This window comes from Dermacentor albipictus, chromosome 9 (genome assembly GCF_038994185.2).
Source record: "Dermacentor albipictus isolate Rhodes 1998 colony chromosome 9, USDA_Dalb.pri_finalv2, whole genome shotgun sequence".
Lineage (NCBI taxonomy): Eukaryota > Metazoa > Arthropoda > Arachnida > Ixodida > Ixodidae > Dermacentor > Dermacentor albipictus.
This window is the reverse complement of record NC_091829.1, coordinates 128,484,215-128,507,380: the sequence shown is the minus strand read 5'-3', so window position 1 is coordinate 128,507,380 and position 23,166 is coordinate 128,484,215. Positions and strand designations below refer to the sequence as shown.

At 44.2% G+C, this 23,166-nt stretch overlaps 1 protein-coding gene across 5 annotated transcripts in view; it reads right to left on the bottom strand.

Moving 5' to 3' along the window:
• The window catches only part of LOC135918847 (glutathione hydrolase 1 proenzyme-like), a 607,262-nt gene that overhangs the window by 290,808 nt on the left and 293,288 nt on the right, over positions 1-23,166 (bottom strand). For 4 of the 5 annotated variants that reach the window (XM_065452525.2, XM_065452527.2, XM_065452526.2 and 1 more), the window contains one exon: positions 22,058-22,253. In XM_065452525.2, coding sequence (XP_065308597.2) covers positions 22,058-22,253 — 196 coding nt within the window. The remainder of the gene's footprint in view (positions 1-22,057; positions 22,254-23,166) is intronic. The other variant, XM_070525368.1, reaches the window with a different exon arrangement.

Sequence of the window (23,166 nt, the reverse complement as noted above, 5' to 3'; positions counted from 1 at the left end):
AATTTAGGTTGGCCCACCCCCATATCGCCCCAAATTCAGATTGGCCAACCCCGAGATTGCCCCCACATTTAGGTAGGAACAACCCCATATCGCCCCCAAATACAGATTGGCCCGCCTCCACAACACCACCAAATTTAGGTTGGCCCACTCTAATACCACCAGAAATCGAGGTTGGCACACTCCCATATCCGACCCAAACTAACGCTGGTCCACCCCTCGATCACCTCAAATTTAGGACGGCCCACCACAAATCACCCACCAATTAAGGTTAGTCCACCCGTATATCACCCCCAATTGAGCTCGGCCCAGGTGCACATCACCCCCATGGCTCCCATGTCACCCAGCCCGTCCCCATGTCAGCTCCAAATTTAGGTTGGCCCATCCCCATATCATCCCCAAATCCAGGTTGGCCCACCTCCATGTCAGCCCCAAACTTAACCTGGCCCACCCCTCTATCACCTCAAATTTAGGATGGCCAACCGCAAATCACTCCCACATTTGGGTTAGCCCATCCCCATATCCTCCCCGATTCAGCTTCGCCAAGCCCCATATCACCCCCATGGTTAGGGTGGCCCACCCCCCATATCCAACCCCAATCTATATTCTCCCACCCCCGTATCATCCCCAAATCCAGGCTGGCCCATCCCCCATTTGCCCCCAAACTTAGGCTTATTTATTTATTTATTTATTCAAAATACCTTACAGGCCCGAAGAATGGGCATTGGGTAAGGGGGGGGAAAATTGACACAGTATAAAGAGCAGCAAACAATTATACAAAATTATACAGTTATACAATGCTTTGTTATTAAAAACACAACGAAGAGTCAAGTTTGCACCAAGTACATAATTCTAAATAACAAGAAAAAAAAACATACAAGAAGCAACACAGACAAGTTTTTTTTTTTTTAAAGTAAGAAATGAATGTTTATGTCGTGACGGAATTTTTCTTTGTTAGCTTCAGCTACCAGGATATCGGGAAGGTCGTTCCACAAGCGGATGACACGTGGAAGCGCAGATGAGTTAAAAGCGTCTGTTTTGCCGTAGATGCGCGTGAAAGAAAGATGATTATGCAGTCTGCGTGAGGTGAAAGGAGAAACTTGCAGAGCTATTGGTGATGGCCTCGGTCCGTGAACGTACTTGTGAAAAAGCAATATAAGTGCTACATCACGACGAGTGGTCAAAGAAGGAATTGATAGATTGTTTTTAATTTGCGTTGTACTTTCGCTCCAGTTGTAATTTTGTGAAATAAATCTAGCGGCTCTATTCTGAACTGATTCTAGCATAGTGGTTAAATAAATGTAATGAGGGGACCATACTGAAGAAGCAAATTCAAGTTTAGGGCGAACAAATGTAAGGTAGGCTAATTTGCGGATATTTGTCGGCGTCTTACGGAGGTTCCGGCGTAAATATCCCAAGGATCGGGAGGCATTTCCGCAGATATTGTTTATATGTGTAGTCCAGGAAAGGTTTGTTGTCAGGGTTACGCCTAGGTATTTGTAAGAAGTAACTACAGACACAGGATTGTTATTAATATAGTATGGAAAGCTGGAAAGGAAATGTTTGCGAGTGAAAGACATTATTTTACATTTATCTGGATTAAGCGACATTAGCCAGGTCCTACACCAGCTGCTAATAAGGTCAAGATCATTTTGAATTTTTACGTGGTCATCAGTACTAGTAATTTCTCGGTAAACTATACAATCGTCAGCAAAGATCCGCACATGAGAAGAAATGTTATTCGGTAAGTCGTTAATATATATAAGGAAAAGAAGTGGACCGAGGACACTACCCTGTGGCACACCAGAAGACACGTACGAGAGCGGGGAGGAAAAATTATTAACCACGGTGAACTGCTGCCGATTGGTAAGAAAGTTCCGAATCCAAGATAGCGTTAGTGAATCTACGGACAACGAAGACAGTTTAGAAATTAGTCGGCAGTGAGCTACGCGATCAAAGGCTTTCGAAAAATCTAAAAACATGCAGTCAGTTTGCAGGTTTTTGTCCAGATTAAAATGTAATTCAGTCGTGAACTCAAATAGTAGCGTGTCGCACGATAAACCCTTTCTAAATCCATGCTGGTTTGTGAAGAAAAAGTTATTATTCTCTAAATGATTGTAAATATGGGAGGTGATTATATGCTCTAGCATCTTACAGCAGATAGAAGTAAGTGAAATGGGTCTGTAGTTTAGTGGTGAATTTCTATTGCCAGATTTAAAGATGGGAATGACCTTCGCGATTTTCCAGTCTTGGGGAAGCATTCCTGTCGATAGCGATTGTCGGAATATATGAGATAATATTTTACTCGAGACTGATATCGTGTTTTTTAGTATTTTTGAGTTTATGTCGTCAATGCCTGCTGATGTGGACACTTTCAGATTATTTATAATGGATGCGATGCCGTCGACAGTAATGTCGATGGGCTGTAAGAAAGGGTAGTCAAGATCAGCTACCTCAGGCACGTTTGAGTCGTCTTCTATGGTGTATACTGATGAAAAGAATGAATTGAACGCGTTTGGACAGTCATAATCTGGAATGGGAATGTGGTCGTTATCATGCAAAATGATGTTTCCGTCCTGTCGCTCCGGACACACTGATTCCCAAAATTTTTTTGTGTTAGTTGTGAGCAGGGATGGCAAATCGTGCGAAAAGTACTTATCTCGGGCAGCGCGTACTCTGGAGCAGTAGCTTTTCAAGAAGTCGGTGTATTTTTTCCAAGATATTGGAGTGGACGCGCGTTTTGCGGACGCGTACAATCGTTTCTTTTTATTTCTCAGTTGGTTAAGTGACTTAGTGAACCATGGATTGCGTTTATCATTTGTTATTTTAATTAACGGAACATGTTGACTAACCAGTGTTATTAGCTTGTTTTTGAACAAATCCCAGTTATCTTGAACTGTTCGGTTACTGAAACGAGGAAGTAATACACTAACAAGAAATGTTTCAAGTTCAGCGTTAATAACACTGTAGTTTCCTCTGTTATAGTCACGAATTATCTTAGTTGTGGTACCAGAAAATTGGGACGGTACTTTAAGGTTTAATTGCATTAATTTATGGTCACTGAAACCATCTAAATATGTTATTTTTTCAACAGTATTAGGGACCGTTGTCAATACTAGATCTAGTATATTGGAATCACGAGTGGGTTGACTTACGATCTGTGACAGGTTGAAATCTAATGTTAAGGCAATGAAGTCTGTGGAAAGGCGGCAGGTCGATGACAACTGCTTCCAGTTTATGGAGGGAAGATTAAAGTCGCCGAAAAGAAAAATACTTTCAGCCGGACAAGCCCTAATGGCGTGAGTTATGCTGTTTCGCAGGTCGCTAACAAACAACACACTTGAGTCAGGAGGACGATAACAGCAACCTAACAATAAATTTTCAAAACGAGTCATGCACGCAACCCAGACAATTTCTAGGTTAGTGTCGGAATCAATTAAATAAGATTTTACCGTCTTCCTAACGCCTATAAGTACGCCTCCACCTCGTTTATTAGTGCGATCGCATCGGTAAATATTATACGTGGTATGTATGGGACTTATTTCATTGTCTGAAATGTCAGGATGCAGCCATGTTTCCGTGAAGATGATAATGTCAGAACCTGTATCGTCTATGAAAGAACAGACTTGACCGAGCTTGCGCACCAGGCTTCGAATATTAGTAAATGATATTGATAGTGACGGTATGATCCGAGGTCCTGATGCCTGATGGCAGTGATGGGTTCGAGTGCTATGCTTTAGCTATCTGCTCAGCTGTACTACTGTGCTAGTGACGCCGTCGTACACGTAGGTTGTGTCATCTATGCGCATTCTGTCGACGCTGAGCTTGAAGTATTTTTTTTTTTGCCTTCGCGAATTCGATCAGTTTCCTTCTTGCTTCTCGTGTAGCTGGGGAGAGGTCTTCTCGTATCGAAAATCCGGAGCCCTTAAGTTTTCGTGCAGCTGACAAGATGCGTTCTTTATCCTTATAAAATGTCAATTTTGCTATGATCGGTCTCGTTTTGTTATCGGCGTGCTTGCCTAATCTATGCACCCTCTCGAAGTGCGTGCTTGATAGGCTTAAGTCAAGTTTTTCGGCACAGAAATCGACAATTTTCTGCTCCGACGCAGCCCAGTCCTCTTTTTCGTTGTCCGCTATGTTAAAGAAGAGCAGGTTTGAGCGTCGCATTCTATTCTCAGTGTCATCGCACCGTGAAGAAATTGTGGCCAATCGATCAGACACACCGCGAAGGATATCAGCGCCTGCTGTTGTAACAGCCGAATTTCCGGATGCGGGAGTATCGACCAGCGCGGCGATCTTGGCGTTCAGCAGCTTGATTTCCCCTTCAGCGGCCTCCTGTTTTTGTTTCGAAATTTTTAGTTCAGCGAGTAGTGTTACCTGCTCGTTTTCTAGCTTTTGAAACTTGCTTATAACTGCCGTATTACTGGCTTTGACACTAGTTAGTTCAGAAAGCAAGTGTGAGTGCGCTTCTTCTAATTTCCTAATAGCCTCTAGTGCAGCAGCAAAAGCTTCTTCTTGAGCCTTAGTCATTGGTCCAGGATTAGTTTCGACGTCTCCCGACAGCATCAGTGTTATAGCAGACAAGGCATAGCATATTTCACAAGCAAGAGCCAAGAACTGCCGTTGTACCGTTCTTACCCACCCCTATATCACCTCAAATTTAGGTTGGGCCACCCCCATCACAGCCTCAAATTCAGCTCGGCTTATTACCATTTCACCCTAAATTTAGGTTGGGCCACTCCCATATCACTACCAAATCGAACTTGGCCCATCCCTGCATCACACCCAAATTTATGCTGTTGCCACTTCAAATATCGCACTTCACCGCCATGGTTCACCCCGATTCATTCGCCACCCCAAACCTTTCTATAAAAACCTATTTATTCATAAGGGAAATGTGTCAAGTGTTTTGGAGTTAAAGACGTGATTTTGCACGGTTTTGCTACCAAATTGCTGGGGTACTCGCCAAAGAATGCTGCGCATTAAAAGCAACTGCACCGATCGTGCGACACCACATGTTGATCCTAAATACTGACGGTTAACCAAGCTAGTTTCATTGTAGAGCAACCGGGGCAGACACAGCACGGGACATTTATTGAAATGTTTTTTTTTACAGCCACACCTACGGATTCATACCACTTGGCTGTAGGGAACACATTAACAGTAGCTAATAATCCACACGCTGCATACCTTCTCCTAGTTGGTACCGTTCTTATTTGGATGAATATTTAGAAATAATTAACGCTCGGGCAGCGACTAAGCTTAGCAGACCCTTTATTCCGCAAGAATGTTGCTAAGGAATGGCACTGGCCACCGGGTGGCATTGCGGCCCAGGTGGACCTGATTCGCTCGGAGTATGTGCCATTAAAGACAGGTGAAATTCGAAGTAACCGGACCTTCCAGAAGAACGTAATAAGAATAGGCATTTTGTTCTCCCAGGTTACCCGCTACAAAGCCCAAAAGTTTTTTTTTGCATAAAACAAAGCTATGCGCAAGCTTCTGGTTATGATGTCCAATGAATAAAATCTTCATTAATGCGCTGACCTAACAAATGAACACGACACTCCTACGTTTTAAGAAGGAAAAATATAAAACCTAATATTTCAAGAGAACCACTGGAAAACCCGAACTGAAAGCAAATCAAAAGTTTTGTGTTTCTGCCATCTGGTGGGAGACTATGAAACTAAGTCCTATGGGGCTTTGAAAAAAATCGGCGCCGCTGAATAACCGGAACCGAAAGCAAATGTTGGGTTTTGTGTTTCTTCCATCTAGTGAGAGACTACAAAACTAGGTCCTATGCGGCTTTAAAAAACGTGCGAAGCGGGAAATAAACCGCAGCCACCGCGACGCGGGACAAAAGGTGCGCGCGATGCAACCACTCGGCCACGGCTACCGAGGCTGCCCGCAGCGGTACGCTCATGTTTTTATAGATACCACGTGAATTTTCACGACAGTGTTGCCAAAAACGCTTTTCGGAACAGTGTTACGCCATGTGTGGGGAGTCGAGACAGGCATCCATCGAAAGCTGAGTCTCCAGACTACATACGCTGCACTGGGTATTACGATAGACGCCGTGGTTTAATTACAGGTACTGTTCTTGCCTCGAAAATCGAGTACGAATTTTCGTCGTTTACATAGGCTTTCATTGCTAAGTCGTTAACCGCTGTGGGGACAAAATTCTTACGTGCCATAGCGTGATCACTACATTTGTCTCGTGTGGATTGTCTTCCAGAACCCGTCTGTCACCTGCCTTTTTCGATAATCGACCTGCAGGTTTTGTTATTCGCGAAAAACCCACTCGTTCCATTGAAAACACTCTAGCTTCGTGCCGGGGCCGCTTGGGGCGCTAGTTGGTACGTGTCCACTAAAGCTGAATATGCAGTGTTGCCCTTATTTTATTGTAGTTTACCTTGGTGCATATTTTATATAATACTGGAAGTAAACCAATGGGCCTATTTTTTCAATTCTTTAACGTCTCCCTTTTTGGGGATCAGTATAATGTTGGGAATTCTTGCAGTTCTCTGCGACCCTTCAATTCGAAAGGCAGTTCGTATAAATGGCCGCTAGTTTTTCAAGCATTCCTTTTCCACCATTTTTTGATTGACTCAGCTGTTATTCCATATTTTCCTGCCGCTTTTCCCCGTTTCATGCCTTGCAAGGCCCGTCTGACCTCATCGCTAGTTATAGGAGGAGTCTCTGCAAACTATTGTTTATTACCGCTTCGAATGGAGGTATCATGACCCCTCCAGGTGCTGCACAGGTCAGTATAGAATTCATCCACTGCTTTTACTATACCTTCGAAATTGCTGATGATATTAACCTGCTCATCTTTCAGTGCATACATCTTTGCTTGTCCTATCGGTTTTCTTCCCACTTATGTGAGGCTGCGTCCATTTTCACGGCTTCCTCAGTCTTTCTGTAGGTATAGTTTCGAATATCCCTTACTTTCGCCGTTTTTACCAGTTCTGAAAGTTCCTCGAATTCCATCTTATCTCTTGATTAGGGCACCTTTATATTTTGTCGCGTCTTTATTAGGACATTTGTTACTAGGGAGAGCTTTTCTACTGAATGCCTTGGTGCCTGGCCTCCCAATTCAATTGCACGCCTTTGCCTACGCCTCACTGGATCAGCCGGCTATCAGCGGTCTCCGCGCTGCTATTACGTCATCTACGGAGGATATAAAAGCGTTGCCCCCCGCGCCCTTCTTCAGTGGGCTAGGTGACAGCAGTACCAGCAAGATGCTCATCCGAATATTTAAATAAAATAAATAAAATAAATAAATTGCTGCCTCTGAAGCTAGCATAGTTAGGGTTTCATGAATTACATCTATGTCATCATCACCTCTCTGTTCTAAGGCTGCGTATTTGTTTGCAAGTACCAGCCTGAATTTACCTGCTCGTACCCTTCCTGCATGTGGGTCGGACGGTTTCTTCTTGACCAATTTTACTCTTTCTCCAAATTGAGGTAAATCCTACTTGCTATCCTATGGTCCCCACTGCACTATACCTTACCTGACACTTCTACATCCTGCACTATGCTGGGATCGGCAGAAAGTGTGAAATCAATTTCATTTCTTGTTTCACCATTAGGGCTTTTCCAGGTCCACATTCTGTCGCTACGCTTCCTGAAGAAGGTGCTCGTTATTCGAAGCTTACTCCTTTTGCCAATTCTACCAGCATCTCTCATCTAGCACTCCTAGAACCCACGCCGTTGCTGCCAACTGCTTGTTAACCAGCCTGCTTTTCCCCCACTTTTGAATTAATGTCACCCATTGCTACAATAGTGTGAGTTTGCACTTTTCTCGTTGCTAATTCAACATCTTCATAAAACTGATCTACTTCATCCTCATTGTGTGTGGATGCTGGATCGTACGTAAGCTTATAAAACCTTAAACCTGTAGTGCTTGTTAAGTTTGATTACGACTACTGCTACCATCTGACTAATGCTGTAGAATTCATCAATGTTGCCCGTTATGTCCTTATGGATTAGGAATCCAACCCCGTATTGCTTATCTGGGCGACCTTTATAGCAGGGGACATGGCCGTTAGCCAGCACTCTATAAGCTTCTGGAGTTCTATCTCCCTAAGCCTGATGATATTGACACGTGTATTTGTCTTTATCGGGCGACACGTTTCACCGCCTAACAAATGTTATCGTACAGCGGAAGACGCGCCTGCATGTATCGGAAGTTTCTCGAATGTTATCGATAGTTCCATCCACTGTCTGTGACTGAACCTTCTGTAATCTAAGTGCATGTGTGCGCGACGCGAATAATGTAGAACATTGTGAAGGCACGCGGGTCCCAGCGATTACTCTGGAACATTTGACGACTGATGCATAAAAGCCGACGCGCTTGAGCTGCTCATCAGATTTTCGACGATCGCCGACCCTGTTCGGAGCTATCGTTGTGCAAGAAGTGCAGCTTGTTTTTGTGTGAACAGGTTCGCCCAATAAAAGTCAGTTTTGCCTTTCACAGTATTGCTACTAGTATTGGTGTTAACCAATGTTTCGAAGAAATGAAAGTTAGCATGATAGCCATCGAAAAGGAAAACGCAGATATTAAGGTTCCGTATGCTTGTCTTCGGTCTGAGTGTACACTCCTTAAAGAGCAGGTGCAAGCGAATGAACTAAGAATGGTACAACTAGAACAGCACTCAAGAAACAAAAACCTAGAAATCAAAGGTATTCAAGTTTCGCAAGATGAAAATCTCCCGAAAAGTTTGCAAAACATTGGCGATGCTGTCGGTAAATCAATTATACAGGGCGATGCTGCAGTATGCCACAGGATTCCAACAAAAGGCTCATCGCAGCCAAACATTCTTGCACAGTTTTACAGCAGATTGAAACGCGATGCAGTTTTAGAAAATGCTAGAAATAAAAGATTTTCAACGGCTGATATTGGTTTCGCACAGTCTGCCCCTGTATATATGAACGAGCATTTATGTTTCGAATTAAAGAAGCTGCTGGGGATGACAATCACGAAAAAGACAGAAAAAAATTGGCGTTTTGCATGGACAAACGACGGAAATGTTTTCACAGAAAAACTGAGTGTTCCCGAGCAACGCGTATAGCTTGCATCTCGGATCTTGACAACATCGACTTGCAAAAGTATGTTTTCTTTCGACGACATCATACCTACTAACCCCTCTTCTCCTACTTTTCTCTCGCCTTGCGAAGTAGGTAACTTATATACAAAAAACAAGAATTCATTATCTTTCATTCACATTAACGCACAATCATCCAGAAATAAGGAAGACCAAATTGTTGCGCTTACTGCCTCGTTTGGCTTCATCCCAGATGTGCTCATGATAAGTGAAAGCTGGTGTAAAAATTAAATAGATGTGCTTAGGTTGCCCGGTTATAAATCATTCTTTGTAAATCAACCCTGTCGAAGAGGAGGAGGTGTTATATTGATGGTAAAAAACACGCTGCAGTGCCAACTGATTGAGTCGTTTTCCTTTGTTACTATTGATTATGAAGTGCATTCAATTAAATGTGATGATAATGTATGTTGTGTTGTATACAGACCTCCAGGTACAAACATATCAAGCTTTCTGTCCTTTATAGATGAGTACCTAAGCTGGACTAACGATAATGTTTTCAAGCTCATTATGGCAGAGTATATAAACATGACTTGTTGAAGCCTTCTAAACCGCGTGATGAATTTTATAGGACACTTGAATCTAATGGTTTTGCAAATGTAGTAAACTCTCCCACTCATATTTCAGCTGACTCAAGTACGTTAATATACGTCTTCATAACAAACATTGACGATACAAATCTCTCATGCGGTGTTGTAGGCATTCACATCCGCGATCACCTCCCAATGTCTATGTTTTTTAAACGTAACGCATCTATTGCAACCACGAACGACATTCCTTTGACTTACGGCACATTAATGCGCGTATTTCAAACAATTTTCGCAATGAAGTATTGCTCGTTCACTGGTCACTTTTACTGCTTATTACAGACCCCGAGACAGCCTACGAGTATCTTTATGAAAAGTTTAAATCTGCTTACGAGAAATGTTTCAGGTACAAGGTATTGAAACCTGCACGTAAATGCAGAAAGCCATGGGTTACGAAACAGTGTTTAAAAGAAATACGCACAAAAAATATTGTATTTCATAACTTTATTTCAACGCGGTCAGAAGAACCCTTGCGTCAATTTAGGGTTAAAAGGAATAAAGTAAAGAGTCTTCGGCGGTGCGAGAAAAGGATGTAATTACAAAATTTATTTAATGTTGACGTTATGAGAAAAGCAGATATTGTTTGGAAGTGTATTAACAGAGTTCTTAGACGAAGCAGTTCTAATGAGACTATTAGAGAAATTACCATTTATGGCAATGCAATATCAGAAAAGGAACTAGCCGAATCTTTCAACAAGTATTTTACCAATTTAGCAAAGAGTTCTCACGATTGAAATTGTTCGCAATATCTAACTACAAGGACCAGCCAATCTGCATTTTTGACTCCTACGACCGATAGGGAAGTAATCGACACTTTCTTGTCTATCAGAAATAGTAAATGTTGCGATGCCGATGGTTTTAAAATTGGGCCTGCTAAGTTTGCACTAGATGCAATCACTCCGGCATTGGCACACATTTATAACCTTGTTTTATTTGATGGTACTTTTCCAAAACACCTCCTGGCTGCTAAAGTTAGTGTTACACAAGGGCGGCGATAAAAACGATTTAAATAACTATAGGCCAATATCCGTCTTGATGATTTTTTTTTCAAAACCTCTGGAAAAATTAATCCACAGCCGCATCATATCCTTTACAACTAAGCATAAATAATAACAAACATGCAATTTGGATTTACGAGAGGTCAATCTACTGAAACTGCCCTTCTAACACAAATGCAAATTATATTAGATTCTTTCGAACGTCAGCTACGTGCATTGGGTATTTTTGTCGACTACTCAAAGGCGTTCGACTGCATAAATCACGCTACCCTACTAGAAAATTTTAACTATTATGGTTTCCGAGGCGTTTTTTTAGGTCAATAGAATCATATCTCCAACACCGAATGCAACACGTAGTTATAAACAGTTACGCGTCCGATTTGAAACCACTTATCGCTGGAGTACCCCAGGGCAGCATTTAGGGCCCCTTGTTTTTTGTATCTATATGATTGATCTAGTGACTATTGACAAAGACGTAAAATTTACTGCATATGCAGACGACATTACAATTCTTGTAACCGAAAAAAATTCTGAAGATCTCATAATTAAAGCCAAGGAGGTGCTGTCAAAATTATCATCTTGGAGTATCGTGAACTCGTTAACAATAAATGTTAAGAAAACAAAGGCGGTCCTTTTAGGCCGGAAAATTGAAATATTGGCAGTAGTACCCTGTTACAGCTTAACAACTCCATTTTGCCTATTGTTCCTTCTATTAAGTGTCTTGGAGTTATATCTGAGCAATATTTGTCGTGGAATGCTCACGTGGAAATGGTAATTGGTAAGCTCTCTCGAGTGAGTCGAATACTATGCAAGTTACGTTTTTTCCTTCCAGAAAGTATTAAACTTATGTTGTAGAAATCACTGTTATTGCCAAATATAAACTATTGCCATCTTGTCTGGGGCACTACAACGCTGTCTAATATCAATGTACTGCATAGGATACAGAAAAAGGCTGTACGTTGTATACTCGATGTCCCTTACTTAGCACATACTAGTCCTCTATTTGAAAAGCTCAATTTGCTGGCAATGCCCAACATTTATGAAAATATGTTACTACGAAATTATATGACCAGTATTATACGAAACAACGACACCCTAAAATGTATTTCCAACTTAATAGCAAAACATAAGGTGGTCAGTACAAGGAGTTCTCAAATATGGGAACTACCAAGGCCTAGAACTAATTACACTTATCAAATGCTACGTTTTCGACTACCCTACCATTCAAACAAGGCAAACATAAAGTAATGCTTATTTCTGTGCTAGGATAAACGTATATCTAGATGCAAATATGTATATAAACGTATGAATGTTTTTTGAACAGGTTCAGTTCTTGTTTAATCATGTTTCTTTTTTTGGATTGTGCGTATCGAATGCTTTTGTATATCTTACTGTATGAAATATTTTTACATATTGTGTAGTAATAGCGATGTACATAGTGCTGCATTAGTTTTATTATCTCTTGTGTATTTTCTGATGTATTTCATGACTAGCTGTATTTATGAGGATTACTCATCATGTAAGCCTTACTTTTTTGTAATGCTTGCTCGTAGTTATCATGATTAATGTTTCGCAGTTATTAGTGTGGAAATCCTATTTTTCCAATTACTATAGTATTTAACCGTGCTAATCCGTTGTTTCATTTGTTGCTGGCTATAAAACGGGGTCATGAACCACGTCAAGCCTTGCTGGTTTTTGTCCACGGTCCTCAGCATCAGTTGTATGTTTAAATATACTTGATTTGATTTGATTTGAAGTTCACCTTTATGTTTGTAATTAACCCGTACGATAATGCCCAACTCGGGCGCTGTATCTATTTGTAATAAACAAATAAATAAATAATTAATTAATACTCGCTCTATCACCGCATATGCAAACTGAATGCGTAAGTGAGGCTCAAGGAATGCCCACTTTTCCACTGGGGGAGCGGACCTATCGACGTTACTGTACCTTGTGCGTGTTTTTATTTCATTCTTATTTGGCCACATCATCATCTTCATCATCATCATCATCATCATCATAATCATCATTATGATTATTATTATTACAGTTCTTTTTCTTTTCTTTTTGCTTTTCGTACATTGATTTTTCTAGCGTACTTCCTGCTTTTCCCTTTTTCTTTTCTGCTGTCATCAATTATTAGTACTCCTCTGAACGGTCCCCAGATTTGTTTGTTTTTGTATTTATTAATTTCAAAGGGTAAAATGAAAATCATATTTCTTATTATTCTTTTAATCATTCTACTAATATTGCAATGCCCTTGTTTGATTAGAACACCACAAAAGGGCTTGTATGTTTGTCTACCGTGTAAAAGAATGCGTAACGAATTCAGTTTCTTACTGCAGAATCGCTGCTTGCTAGGCTGGTTGGTTTATTGCAACTTAGTTTCTTACGTTTCTTACGCCGGTATTTATAGTTTCATGCTGTAAAGATTGCTAGTTTACCGTAAGCGTGTCTTGATTTGTACTCAAGAGCGGAATAAGGCCATAAGGAACAGTGATTGACGCATCGTGAGCGAAGAACAGAAGCGACGGATGGTTACGCTGCTTGAGTCTCGGTACGTTCGAATTGCCAAAGTTGCGAAGTTGTCGCTGTGCAGCGTACGCTTGTGTGCTTGTCATGTGCCATGACAGTGCGGGGATATTTGTACTGAATGTGTTTCACTTCGTCTACAAAACTCTGCTTGCTTCGGCATCGAAGAACTTGTCCTGTGTTCGGACGCACGTATGCGCTTGGACACACAATAGCCTGCTCTCAACGGTTGCTCAACAGTCTACGCGTGCTCGCAACTTGCTCATGAGGTAAAGATTATTAGATAAAGTTAATTTAGTTTGCATAAAGTAGGTGGTAAAATGATGTGTGGCAAGCCGGCGTCGCAAACAGAAATATTGTTTTAAAAGGTCAGCAAGCAGCGTCTTAAAGCGAAAATGACGCATGAATGGGGAAAGCGATTGATTTCAATGGTAGCGCGATCGGCTCGATCGCGATTTTCCGCGTGACACTTTTAACCTCTTGCTCAGTCGCGTTAAAAGCATAGAATAAAACTGCATTCAGTTGCGCACTTGTATTGATGCTTGTACCGTCTTTCGATCATACTGTATTCGATACGGCAACAACTACATGGAGTCTACCAACCGGGAAAACTGGGAATTCTCTGGGGTTTTGACTAGACTGGAAGTACTCAAGAAAAATTCTGGGAATTTGCGCTTCTATCAGGGAAAATTTGCCGTCATTTTATTGAAAGGGGACGAAAGTTGAGCTAATGCGGGTTTGATTAACAGAGAGGAACCATAACAAATCGTCTTTGACGCCATGTCGACGGCTGGAGGAGTTGCCAGTGTGCAGTGAACGACAGATTTTCCGGACGTCCGATTTTTGGGACATTCCTGATAATTTGGACGTTTTCCGGACACCACCACGTACTCCACAGAGTCAATGCAAATGAGCGTATGCAATTTCGGATGCAAGAACCCTTCGTCGTCTAATTTTCGGGACTCGTTGCCGTGATCGCATGTCGTAAACGGTATTAATCAGAGCCACTACCGCCGCCATGTCGATTATCTCACCACCTCAAACCGGCACTCTTCCTTGCCGATCCACTAGCAGCCGTAGCCACCACCGCAGCTACGCTAGACCTAGCTACTTCGACGTTCGCTACTGTTAGCGATTCGCAACTGTTAGTAATGACACAAACTCTGCCTTTGTCTTCGAAGCTCGGAAAGCACAGCGCATTGCATTAAGCCAGTTTCTGAAAGTAAGCTGCGCCTCAATGCAAAAATGTTACACCCTGAAGCTTAACAAGTGTGGGTGCAACACGTGCACCCACCGTCTCCTGTCATAGAACGAGCATCGTTATGTGAAATTAGTGTACTGGCAGGCCTTGGGAGCTATTTAGGACGTGCCTGTGGCGATTTGAGCCCTTGAGGACAGAAAAACACATGTATTCACTTTGTCGAACTGCTCGATTTTCGCATGATTTCGCGGCCCCTAGTGAGTGCAAGAAATTGGACGTTGAATTTACAACTGCCCAAGAGTATGCTTCACATGGTCCGTGGGGCGAACGCACGGCAGAAGGAGGACGAGAAGAGAAAGGTCCGATGCATTGAGGAATGAACGGGAAAAGAATTGTGCCGCCGCTTTTTGAAGGAGATTGAGCTGAAAAAACGAAGTGTTGGCTGACGCCGAGATTCAGGTGTCTCTCATACTGTGAGTGACGTGATGGTGCTTGGCCTAGTTGGTGTGGGCTGATACAGATGGCGTAACGTGACCTGCGCAGCAAGTAGCCGCACCGACATCGTCACCTACCTTGGCCTGCTTCCGTTTCCGGGAACCTCGCTTCTTTTTGCTATTTGCCCGCGATGGGCGAGTCAGTCAAGCCATTGCCGCTGGAGTGATCAGTCGGTGTTAAATGTAACCTTAACCGCACTAAACCATTACCCTACTATGGGAGTCTTCCTGCGTTCAGCCCAAGCCTCACATCTGGCACAGACGACCCCGAACCTCTGCCAAGCCATTCAGCCATGGCAGCGCAAGAACGATGGTCAGTACGCCTCTTCAGCCGCATTCGTCATCGTAGTCGCGCCCTCACGCCGACGAAGACTCACGCCTGAAGATACTTCTGCCATTTTACCACTCGTCTGTGTTCACTCCGCATCAGAAGAAAAGCACGGCCGTCAGGTGAAGAGTGCCGTGAATGTTCACAACTAGCCCGGAACTAAATTGAATCTCGCGCATAACCTGTGGCTTAGCGCTCACTGGCCTAGTCTCCCGTCCGCCCAGACTTCAAGCCGCGACATGGTCGTTGAGTCAAGCTCCTCCCAAATAAATCCTGGCGTGATTTTTGCGGTGAATCACGCCAGGATTTATTTGGGAGGAGCTTGACTCAACGACCATGTCGCGGCTTGAAGTCGACCTTATCCGCGATGAATTGGTCCGACGCGAGTTAGAGAACACCGGCTCTAAGGAAGAGCTTATTCAGCGCCTCGAAACCGACATTCACCAACGTCGTGAGGCAACGCCACGGTCATGCGTGGAGAGGGCGGGTACCGCCAGCAACTCAGGTTTGACCCTTGATCTCGCGACGCTCAAAAGTCTGGCACTTCTGTTTCAACAGCTGCCACGCCCCCTCGAGTACAGTTACCACACTGCCAGACCTGTCGTCATCGATTGCTTACTTTGATCAGTCTCCAGCACAAAATGGTAATGTCTGGTTCTATGACGTCCACCGGGAACAGCAGCTTGCCGCATAGGACGAGGCCACCACCCGTCTCATTGCTCCATGTAAACTGAAAGGCACAGCTCGTAATTGGCACCTCGCTTTTGGAAATCACCATTCAACCTGGGAAACGTGGAGCGCCGCCCTGAAGGAAACATTTTCATTGGAGCTTACCCTCATCGAATGGCAGGAACGCGTCCTAAAGATCAGACAGGGCCTAGGCGAGATCCTGCAAGAGTACGCTTACGCAAAGGTGCGTGTGATTGAAAGCTGCCCCGTAACCCTCACCGACGCCCAGAAGATGAATTACCTACTACAACGTTTTCAAGAAGCACATTTCATTGTAGCCATCGGGGCTAATAGGCCGGTGAGAGTGCGTGACTTCAGGTCCACGTGCACATGCCTAGACAAGTGCACTCAACGTGCCCATGACATGGCCAGCGAAAGGCAACCGGTGCTTCCACAGAAGCCACCCCCTCGTTCATCTCAAAGTAGCAATTCAGGACGTCAGCAGTATAACTTCCAGCCACCAGCTCCGCCAACAGTTCCGGCAACAGCTACAACAGTACAGCCACGACAACGCATTTTTGAGTTGCCCAAGGAAGAGCAGGAACGAAGATACGAAGCCATTTCTGCACAGTATGGGGCCCCAGCATTCCGGCGCGGCCGAGATATCGCACAAGCAACCTGTTACAAGTGTAAAGAGTTAGGGCATTTGGCGTCGGCATTTCCCTCACGTAGCAACAGGGCACCACCGTCAACCATCCCTGATGCCCAACAGCCACGGGCCTTTCATAGTATGCCTGACAAACTTGAAGGCTCCCAACATCAATGTCCATTTCTCACGGCGGCCGTTGCCGTAATCGGAGAACATGAAGCATATCCGGACTAGCATAGCATAGCATAGCCGATCCCTGACACCAGACGAACGCAAGCTTCACAGTAACGTGTGGGAAGGCATCGTAGTACATTGGGCAATATCAGTGAAATTTCGTCAGTATCTAATTGGAATCAAGTTCGTCCTACTTACAGATAACTGGACTGTTGCTTGCTTGACCAAGTGTGTGAAACCATCTCGCAGATTTACATCCATGCTCATGGTCTTGGTTGAATTTGACTTCTCTGTCAGACATTTGCCTAGACGGCGGAATGTTGTAGCTGACAATTTGTTTACACTTTCGTGTGCAGTCACACACTCCGCTCAAGCGCTGGTTACCGCTCAAGAAAAAGACCCTGAATGCAGTGCAATTCTTCAAAGCATTGCTAATGGAGATGCCCCGGCGGAGTTCAACCTAATCGACAACGTTCTATACCATCGGACACCTTCAGGAACCTGTGCTGTTGTAGCGACACCGTCATTGCGTCCCGCCATTCTCCAGGCACTACATGACGGTGCAGGTCACTTCGAAGTTAAGTGGACTTTACACAAAGTGCAAGATCGCTACTGGTGGCCAGATATGGAAAAGGCAGTCAAGAGCTACGTGTCATCCAGCCAGTGCTGCCAGCAGTCATCATCATCAGCCTGGTTACGCCCACCGCAGGGCAAAGGCCTCTCCCATATTTCTCCAGCGACCCCGGTCATGTACTAATTGTGGCCGTGTCGTCCCTGCAAACTTCTTAATCTCATCCGTCCACCTAACTTTCTGCCGCGCCCTGCTACGCTTCCCTTCCCTTGGAATCCAGTCCGTAACCCTTAATGACCATCGGTTATCTCCCTCCTCATTACAAGTACTGCCCATGCCCATTTCTTTTCCTTGATTTCAACTAAGATGTCATTAACTCGCGTTTGTTCCCTCACCCTATCTGCTGTTTTCTTATCCTTAACGTTACACCTATCATTCTTCTTTATATAGCTCGTTGCGTCATCCTCAATTTGAGTAGAACCCTTTTCGTAAGCCTCGAGGTTTTTGCCCCGTAGGTGAGTACTGGTAAGACCCAGCTATTACACACTTTTCTATTGAGGGATAATCACAACCTGCTACTCATGATCTGAGAATGCCTGCCAAACGCAGCGCAGCCCATTCTTGATCTTCTCATTATTTCCGTCTCGTGATCCGGATCCGCCGTCATTACCTGCCCTAAGTAGATGTATTCGCTTACCAATTCCAGTGCCTCGCTACCTATTGTAAATTGCTGTTCTCTTCCGAGACTGTTAAACATTACTTTAGCTTTCTGCAGATTAACTTTTAGACCCACTCTTCTGCTTTGCCTCTCCAGGTCAGTGAGCATGCATTGCAATTGGTCTCCTGAGTTACTAAGCAAGGCAATATCATCAGCGGATCGCAAGTTACTAAGGTATTCTCCATTAACGTTTATTCCCGTTTCTTCCCGATCCAGGCCTCTGAATACCTCCTGTAAACACGCTGTGAATAGCATTGGAGAGATCGTATCTCCCTGCCTGACGCCTTTCTGTATTGGAATTTTGTTGCTTTCTTTGTGGAGGACTACGGTGGCTGTGGAGCCGCTATAGATATCTTTCAGTATTTTTACATACGGCTCTACTACACCCTGATTCCGTAATGCCTCCATAACTGCAGAGGTTTCCACAGAATCAAACGCTTTCTCGTACTCAATGAAAGGGTTGGTTATATTCCGCACATTTCTCTATCACCTCATTGATAGTGTGAATATGGTCTATTGTTGAGTAGCCATTACGGAATCCCGCCTGGTCATTTTCTTGACCGAAGTCTAAGGTGTTCCTGATTCTATTTGCGATTACCTTAGTAAATAGTTTGTAGGCAACTGACAGTATGCTGATCGGTCTACAATTTTTCAAGTCTTTGGCGTCGCCTTTCTTATGGATTAGGATTATGTTAGCGTTCTTCCAAGATTCCGGTACGCTCGAGGTCAAGACCTCTACGCCACCGCTGCACCTCAGTATAACCGTGCAACCTCAAGAAGTGTAGGTTTTCTTGGCAAAATGCCCACTTGAGATCTTCCATTCTCAAGCATTGCTATCGACCAATAACTATGCCTCCCAGCAACTCATTACGGTACATACTGAACGTGATTGATTTTGCGACTCGCTTTACGACTCCAGGAGCCGTTCCCTCAACCTCGGCACGCGAAGTTATTTAGACTTTGCATAAAGTATTTTATTGCTATGGTGCACCTGACCACTGCCTCTCGGACCATGGGTCGGCCTTTGAGTCGACAGAGTTCAAGCGGTTCATGCATTTACATAACGCTGAGCTGCACTTTTCAACAGCTTACCGACCTGAAGGGAATGGCCTCGTTGAACAAAGCAATAGGACATTACTTACAGTATTACGGAAAATATGTGCTATGGAACCTTTTTCATCGCCGGCAAAGCTTCATGAAGCAGCCTTTGCGGTTAACACTTCGGTGAATTCTAGCACCAGCTTTTCGCCATTCCAGTTACTCTTCAGCTGCGTGCCTAAGGTTCCTCTCCAGCAACAACGGTCGCTCCAACAAACCGGCCTTGTTGAGCGCGTCCTCGACGTAACAGCGCAACGTTCAGAGGCATCTGCCAATTCAGAAGCAGCTCAAGGCTCCCGCAAACGCCACTATGATAGTACCCATCGCTCTCATAGCTTCACAGTAGGTGACATAGTATGGATCAAACGTCAAGCGCCAGCGCCTCACGAGAAAATGGCACCGCGCTTCAGAAGGCTCTGCCGTCTCACTGAGAAGTTGACTGCATTCACATTCAAGGCTTTGCGTGTGTCAGGAATGACAGCTCACATGCTTAACCAGCCATGAACTGTGCATGTTTCGCAAATTAAGTTGTATGTGCCTCCGTCATCTCCTGTGGCACACCTTTCGTCCAGCCTTGAAGGGGAAACATCCTCTACTACAGTCCCTGATGATAAAATTGCCATCCGCCAAACAGCCTCAGCGCCAACAGCGTGTGCGCCACCTTCTCCGTCACTTGCGAGTCTTCGTGCTTGAGTGACTCTATGGACGCCAAGTTAGACCAAGGGATTTGATTATCTGGACGGGGCTGGAGTGTGAATGACGTGATGGTGCTTGGCCCAGTTGGTGTGGGCTGCTACAGATGGTGCAACGTGACCTGCGCAGCAAGTAGCCGCACCGACATCGTCACCTACCTTGTCTTGCTTCGGTTTCCGGGAGCCTCGCTTGTTTTTGCTGCTTGCCCGTGATGGGCGAGTCAGTGAAGCCATTGCCGCTGGAGTGATCAGTCGGTGCGTTCAATGTAACCTTAACCCGCATTAAACCGTTGCCCTACTATGCGAGTCTTCCTGCGTTCAGCCCAAGCCTCACAATACAAACCAAAATAAACTCTTTAGAACATTGAACCGCAACACTGAGGGGTTGTGCGCAGGCTGAGAATGTGTCAGGACAGTTGAGGCTGACTTTCCAGCTGCTGAGAGAGAATTTCATCTGTGGCAATATCCGGGCCTCATATCATTGAGCTCACTGTCAGTTTATAGAATTAGCTGATGTTCAAAAATATTTGTTTCTGCAAGTATCTGCTTTTTTATTCGTATTTGAAAATGGTCGACTCAATTTGAAATCTGTTTTACTATGTTTTTCGAAGATATTTTATTCGATGTGCATTCTACTAACCGCTCCCTTCTGTTTTCGTTTTTGAATAAAATAAGCGCTACTGCTTACTATTCGAACTGGATTAATAGTTTTTAAAATTTTGTAACATGCTTACCAGGGAGTGACAGCATAAGGTGACATGGTGTCAGCCCGTCTTGACATAGAACAGAGTTCTGTGTCATTCAGGAAATCTTGCAAACGCACTCAGGGAAAACCTGGAGAACTCAGGGAATTAACAAATGCGAGCTTGGTAGACACCCTGGTTAGAATACGGAACTAAACGTTCATGATAATAGCAGTGACTCCCTTTGCACGATTGTTACTTTCTTGCATGCACGTGTTGATTGTAGTGACTGAAAAAAAGTTCTTTAGTCTGGCTGCTCGGCTGTGTGTTTCCTTGGTGCAACTGCTTGCGGTACAGCCAGACGGTTTGCTTTGAATGATATCTGGGCAGTCAAGAGGTTCTTGTCAGCAGTTAGAAATTATTCAAGAATCCTGGTGTCAGTAAAAAAGCTGTAAATGTTGTATCAGTTAAAAAAATGGACATAAAAGAGAAGCTACTGCAATTATAATAGACTGTATTTTATGACTAATGCCGTAGCATTAAGAATCGGAGAGAAGATAGGCAGGGAAATCAGATTGGTATTGATACTTAGCAGAAACCAGGTAACTTATCACTAATTAATCATTTTCTTTTGCTGAAGCACTAGTCGCTGTTGTCCTGCTGGAACTGAGAAAGACTGCAGCATGCAATGGGCCCATGTCCCTCAAGTTATCGCGGTATTGTTTCTCTCAAGTGAGTGTTTTTTTTCTCAACATTTCACTACCTGCTTCCACTGTAGCTTCCTCCTCTGCTTTGTTCCTCGCGCTTTCTTCGCTATCGCTGCCTTTCATCCCCCGCTCATTGCATTCTGCATTCGCGCTGTTCACCTCCCCTGTACGCTCGACTACGTCGATGCACAACGCAGGAACGCGCGCCTAAGAGCTGCGCTCTAAAATATAGGAAGGCTCGTGAGTTATATATGATGCGACAACGCGAGTGTGTCACTTTCGTCTCGTACGATGGATTCCACTGGGCTGAGTGGCCACATTGCTCTTTTTGTTTGGCCCCATGTAACCATGCAGCTATTTCCGCCTGCATGCGGTGACGCCTGCTTCAGCCAATGGTAAAAGCCATGCAATATACATTACCGGTAGCTTAAAACATCGTCCAGGGTGCTGAATCAGTCGCATAACGGCAACTTCCATTCGAATGTTAACAGCACTGGTGTCACATTGTTACCAGAACGCAAGCTTGCCTTACTCGGCAAGAAACACACAATGGCTGATTTAAAACATGGCGTGCTTTCGTGATTTGGCCATGTATTTTTTCTAAATTAACCAATATTGTCGCCCAGAACATCTGTAAAATTATTCAGTCCCTCAAGGTGAGAAAATGGTCGCGGATAACGCAAGGGATCACGCACTCGCTTCGAACACCAGCCCTGCGTTGATTGCTGCTCCGCTTGCATGCAGCTGGGGCTAGCGTTCGCGCGTGGGCATAGCGGAAGTGTAAAAAGGTCCATTACAGTGACCTATCCGACTAGCTTGCAGGAACAAATGAAAAAAAAAGCATAAGATCAAAATTACCACAGTGCCTCGTCAGCGGTGATGACCTTTTCATTCTGCTTGAGTAAGCGTTCCAAGTCGGCGTAGACTGGAAATCCGTTGCGTGCAAGTGCTTCGGCGTCCTTGAACAGTTCAGCCCATGGAACACGTGAGCCAATACTGTCCAGCATACTTCGGTAGCCCATCAGCTCTCCTGGCACCGCTGCTGCAAGAAAGCCTGCGTTCACAGCTACGCGTAAGTGCGACAGGTGCATAAAGAGGGCGTACTCCACGCCAAGACAGGCAAGGCGCCTGAATTATTAGATGCTGTGCCAGAAGGGCTCACATTGCCTATTGGCTCGAAAAAATTTTGGAGTACCTTTGAGCTTCGCCTTTAAGAGTGGAACACGATATCATTCTAAGATCCCTGACTGCTTCTCAAGCTTCCCGGCGACTGCATCTTGAGTAACCGTAATGCTTACCGGGAAACGCTGGCAGTGAACGCTATGCAGGAAGGCGAGCTTTCTAGTAGGAACAGGACCACTTGCGTGGGCCGATCCCAGAGGTGGTGCACTGCCGTGCCAAAAGAATTACATAATTTTGGGGCTTCTGTTACTGTCTCGCACTTTATTACTTCAGCCTGACAAGCTTTAACATAAAAGGCATGCCCTGTCGGCGTTTTGTTGTATAACATTTATTTGTGGGCTGTTTTTTCATAAATTGCGAGGAATAAAGTTGTGAAGGGTCAGGGTTATAGTGCGCTCAGTTTTACAAAGACGATATTAAGTGAAGGACAGGACGTGGGCGGACGTAGCGCTACGTCCGTCCACGTCCTGTCCTTCACTTAATATCATCTGTGTAAAACTGAGCGCAATAGAAGCACGAACGTTCACCAACTAGCCCCCTTCATTGCTTTACTAAACTTTGTGAAGAATCTAAGACAAGGTACGAGCAGCTTTAGGAATAAAATGATGTGGCAATATAACCGATATATACCGCATGCAATATATTAAAGCATGGCATATACCTTTACCTAAATATATATCGGAATTTTCGCTTATGGACAACTCCGCCGACGCCGACACTGAATTTTTTGCAGCACGGGGCCGTTAACGCTATTGCGTTAGAAACGTACGCATCGCGAAAAAATT